General features: G+C 29.0%; 1 protein-coding gene across 1 annotated transcript; it reads left to right on the top strand.

Moving 5' to 3' along the window:
• The first annotated feature begins 2,305 nt into the window (after nucleotides 1-2,305).
• Nucleotides 2,306-3,986, top strand: LOAG_12352 (cysteine protease inhibitor). The gene is made up of 4 exons (XM_003147865.2): nucleotides 2,306-2,523; nucleotides 3,068-3,220; nucleotides 3,458-3,517; nucleotides 3,716-3,986. The coding sequence occupies exons 1-4, from the start codon at nucleotides 2,341-2,343 to the stop codon at nucleotides 3,800-3,802; spliced, it is 483 nt and encodes a 160-aa protein (XP_003147913.1). The 5' UTR covers nucleotides 2,306-2,340; the 3' UTR covers nucleotides 3,803-3,986.
• Nucleotides 3,987-5,277: the final 1,291 nt, after the last annotated feature.

Here is a 5,277-nt window from a genome sequence, read left to right on the forward strand (position 1 = left end):
AATACAGAAAAAAATTACAATATATTTGTTATTTATTAGCATATAATTAACTAAAGATATTTTGTTAAAAAAAATTTAACATGTCAAATTTATTCGATCATTATTATTATTATTATTATTATTATTATTTTTCGTTTTTTTCATCATCAACTAATTGCAACCTTTTCAATGTTACTTTTTGTTTTTTTTAAATTAAATTATTTACAAAGACAAATAAGTATTATTGGTGACAAATGCTTATATTCATGACAAATATCATTTAAATAAATATTACGAATAGTACAATTGTCGAAAAGACATTAAGTCAGTTGTTTGTTGAAATGATTAGAGGAAAATGTCAATCTCTTCAAATTGTAATGTTAAAATTTACTGCAATGATTCATATTTTTTGGGAGTGAAATTTTTTCTTTTTTTTTTTACAAAGGTTGACACATAACTTTTAATTTGAATGTCCTTTCTTTTTTTTTGACATCAAAAAACAAAATAAATTTTCGTTCTATTCACTATTTCATTCATCTAACCAGTTAAATTTAGGAAAAAATTAATTAACTAATTAAAATTACTTGAATGTTATGCCGAAAATGGTATAGTACAGTTTAGTTGTAATCGTTATAAAAAGCCATCTACAATGACATTAATAAATTATTCCATTCGAACAATTCAATATAATAACTAACCAACTAAAATGTAATAATAATTTCTTTTTTTTTTTGAGGTTTCATTTGAAAAATTTTTGAAATATATTTTTAACATTAAAATAATTGTTGATAACTCATTGCAAATTTAATAAGTATTGGAATGTTTAAGTTAATTTATTTCGTATTTCACTTTTCATTTTCTAAATCAACAAATCAGCGACAAAAAAAAAAGAAAAAAAAATCACAGAAAGAAATGTTGACAAATGCACTGAGCAAATAACATATCAAATCATCTTTCATTATTTTCCTATCAACTACTTTTACCTCTTACTGTAGAAAATATCCCGCAAATAACCTAAATAATATTCTTGATAATTTAAATTGACGAAAAATTTTCGTAAATAAAGTCAAATATATTTTATATGCTTTCCTAATTTTAACCCATAATCTTGACTTTTACAAAAATGTAACGATTTGCAGGAGTTTATTTTACAAAATACTTACATGCTATGAATTGCACGACAAATTTTGCAAAACTTGCAGGACAAGTCATAGCATGTAAAGTACCTCATGATTGTACTTATATTATTCCGTAGATCGCTACTGTATTTACTGCGCCCTTTACATATTAGCCACATCAATTCTTAGCCAAACAAACTTTCTATTTCCCTATCCAACAAATTTGTTTTCATAGTTTTGGTAAGAAGATAAAATTAGACGTATACGTTTATCGCAAATGTGCTTTGTCTAATTGCGCCCAAGAACTTGTTCACGAAAAAGTTATTGGATAATATGCTATAAAAACATTCACATTATATTGGTTGATAGTGTTAGCCGATAGAATGATTCTTAGTTAGCTTAAATGTTAGCCATTAATTTTCTGGCGTATATTTTCGGCTAACAAATGCTGCTCCATTTTAATCGTTGCTCGATAAGCATTCCGTTTCTCGAACGATCTGTAATCAGTCACAGAACTTTATGCTGATAATCATTGGCTTAAATAAATGAAACGAATGAATGAGTAATTCCTATGTGGAATCCTTTCTGAAAGATTATAAGAAGAAAACAAGTCATTCTTCATTTCTTTAAAATCACGATGCATCTTACAACTCGTATTTAAGCCATCAAATTTAAACACTAACTCTTTGATCTTTAGTTTTAGTCATTCAAATGCTTCGCTTCTTTCACGAAACAATTTTGCACTTTCCGGAAGTTCCGCAGAACCATTCCGTTCCTATACTTTTTCATTGCGCTATGCGTAATTCACTCAACGTATTAATGTGAATGAATGAAATTATATGCATGCGTTTATGTGATTGCATAGTTATTCATCAAAGGATTAACAAATCCGTTAAATTAATTAATTTTTAAAAATGATGCAGAATACAAAACGTAAAACGTTCCGGTCAATAATCTCGAAAATATTGTTCGATTTTTTTTTACAACATTTAGCACATACTGTAGGATCGAATTTAAAATATTTGTTCAGGTTTATGGTAAAAACTTTCCGGAAAAATATTAGCATCCAATAGAATGCATCCGGATAACAGTACACAAACAAAAATAGATTCATCTTTCCTTCTTTCTGCAAAAATCTTTTATTATCAATTGTTATTTTCACATCGCGACATTCGTCTGTCACTCTCATCGTTTCCCATTTCTTTCCATTTAGACCACTGAATAAACAAAGCAAAACGATACGATGTCAATAAAGGAAGGATCATTGGTGGTACTTTTATTTTTATTCGGTGTTTCGGTGTGTTCACTGTCAACTCGCAAGCAAGAAGCTACTCATATGGAATCCGAGATACATCAGATGCCCCCTCGCCAGGAGATTTTATTAGGAGGATGGTCAGAACGCAATCCAGAAGAGGATGAAATACAGGTTATTCCTCTCTATTTTCCCACTTTATTCTTTTATAAGACGTTAATAGCTTCAGTATATTTCACTAGTAAATGACTCATATCCTTTACGTACATCTAACTTTTCGTTTTCTTCACTTTACTCTCAAGCACATAAATACCATAAATCAGTCATATCTTTCGCTTCACGTTCCTACGCGTTCATATAAGTTATCTGTAAATTATCCTGTACTCACCAACCTCTGTTGGAATGTTTGTGAAAACATTCTGCCAATTGCATTATGTGTTCTTTACGATAAATTTTGGATATTACGTAAAAATCATGCGCTAGTGCGATTTCGTGTATGAAACAATATAAGCTGATGTGCTCCTTATAAACTTCACTAAATAATTTGAAGGAAAATATATAAGTGGGAGATCTGAATCATTTAATAACATTTATTCTGTCCGTTCTATTGAAAGGTTTGAATTTCAAAATGTTGAAGAAATTATTCGGAGAAAGGAAATTTTCAAGCACTTGCTTTCTTCACATCATTCTTTTTATGCATACAAATTGATATTTACAGAAATTGTTGCTAAATGTTCTAACTAAAGTAAATCAACAGTCAAACGATGAGTACCATTTGATGCCGATCAAAGTGGTGAAAGTTTCATCGCAAGTTGTCGCCGGTATGAGATACAAGATGGATGTACAGGTTGCTCGGTCGGAATGTAAAAAAGTATGTTGCTAGAGTTTATCTCCGGAACTTTAATTGTCTATCATTCTTGAGGTCTAATGAGAAATGGCCGAAGGTGACATTTCGCCATAGGGAAGTGGGAAAAATGGGAGGGACAGAAAGAGAGAGGAGAATTGGAAAGAACAATTTCTGCGAATTATTCTGCAAATGCAAGATAACGAAACTTGAAATGCTCATTTACTTACAAGTTGTATGTCGCCTTAGCAATCAAATTTTCAGAGTTCAAAAGGTCAAGTTGACCTGAAAACATGTAAAAGATTGGAAGGGCATCCGGATCAGGTTTGTCAAATATAATTTCAGATTTCATGTATCGTATATAAGATAGAATGTGAAGGGTTATATAAATGAAATGTTATTTCGTTTAATTAACTAGACTACCGTTTATTTTGTAATCAGGCATTTGTTCTAAAACTTATTTAGCATTTATTTTATGTTTTCATTGTGTATTACTCATTTTTACTTTATAACTCTTTTCAGGTTATGACATTAGACATATGGGAAAAACCATGGGAGAACTTTTTGCAAGTCAAAATTCTGGAAACAAAAGTACTTTCGTCAGTATGATTCTCTTTTAGTCCCACTTTATATCGCTATCCCCAGTGTTTTCCCAGTATTTTTGTTATTTAGTTTTTACGACTTCTTTAACTACATTGTATAATTTTGTAATAATTAAAGTCATCTTATTGAAGTATAAATATTTGAAGTCAATAATGACAGTGTACTACCTATTTTGCTACCACTACGCTGCAGTATGATTATTTAGCTGTTTTGAGTTATGCTCTGAATTGGATTACTTGAGACTGTGATGAATATATATTAGAGGACTCTCGGAGTTGAGATTTGCGAATTTTTTTTTTTTAGCACTATCCCCTTTTACTTATATCTAGATTTCTTATCGGGTAGGTTCGTATTTCATACTTGTTTATGTCATTTGCACTTCACTTTTTGAAGAGAAATGAACTTGGGTGAGTTGTTTTACTGCTTCTAAATTGACATATTATGATGTATGAAATAGCTTCTAGCATTCATCTAAAACCAAACATAGTGAGTGCTTTAGTCATTTTCTTGAGTGAAGAAATCTTCAAATGTTTGAGTTTCAAAAGAGAAGAGATATATTGATTCCTATAGTGAAATGCATGGATTTGATGTTCATTTGTTTAATTGTAACATTTCTTTTTGCGATTTCGACAAAAAATACTTCAAGAGAAACCAATACAATGAACTCGAAGATGGAAAAAAAAAACAATATTTCAAAGTTCTAAGGAAAAAGTTGCGTGAAATTGTTATTCAGCGAGAACTTTGTCCGAAATATAACCAGACAAAAGAATTTTATTATTTTTGTTGTAAATGCTTTATTTTTTCGAAATATAGTGTAAACAGAACAAAAAAAAAAGTCTAGAAAAATTAATTGCCTGAAGTATTTACAAACCGTTTATTGATTACTGCAGCTGTGCAATTTTCTTTCCTTTTTTTTAAGAAATCACGAAATCAGTGAAGCACTTTTCACAAAAGATTTTTTTCAAGAACATTTCAAAATAGTTTTTCTTTTTGATAAAAAGAAAAATCATTATAAGTTTATTCTTCCGCCGAGAAATATCCAATCAAAATCATTTTAAAATTTTACTAAAAATATTATACTTATATTAATGGTATCAAATTTACATGAAAAATTCAAATCGATACATTTAACTTCAGCAAAAAAAAAAATGCTCCTAATGTAAAATTGAAGATCAATTTGATCAACGCAATTATACTACTATACAAATAATTAGTGAATTTTTAAGCATGTCTAGTTGTAAAATTTTATCTATAGCTTTTTTTTTCTTTTTTTGAAATTATAAATGAATAGGAACTAAAAGAAACGGAAAAATGCAAATAAAGAAATTTTCTTATCATCGAAAAAAAAATTTGTACCATTGAATTTCTCTCTCTCTCTCTTTGCTTATCACTTGCTATTGCATACATTTTGTTTTATCATTGATAATGATATAATTAGTGAATTTTTTAAGCATGTCCAGTTGTAAAATTTTATCTATAGC

The sequence above is a fragment of the Loa loa genome, assembly GCF_000183805.2.
Source record: "Loa loa unplaced genomic scaffold supercont3.108, whole genome shotgun sequence".
In the NCBI taxonomy this organism is placed as follows: domain Eukaryota; kingdom Metazoa; phylum Nematoda; class Chromadorea; order Rhabditida; family Onchocercidae; genus Loa; species Loa loa.

Coding starts and splice junctions, on each gene's coding strand:
- LOAG_12352 (XM_003147865.2), top strand. CDS start 2,341: ATGTCAATAAAGGAAGGATCATTGGTGGTACTTTTATTTTTATTCGGT. Junction 3,221..3,457: donor CTCGGTCGGAATGTAAAAAA/GTATGTTGCTAG, acceptor TCAAATTTTCAG/AGTTCAAAAGGTCAAGTTGA. Junction 3,518..3,715: donor TGGAAGGGCATCCGGATCAG/GTTTGTCAAATA, acceptor AACTCTTTTCAG/GTTATGACATTAGACATATG.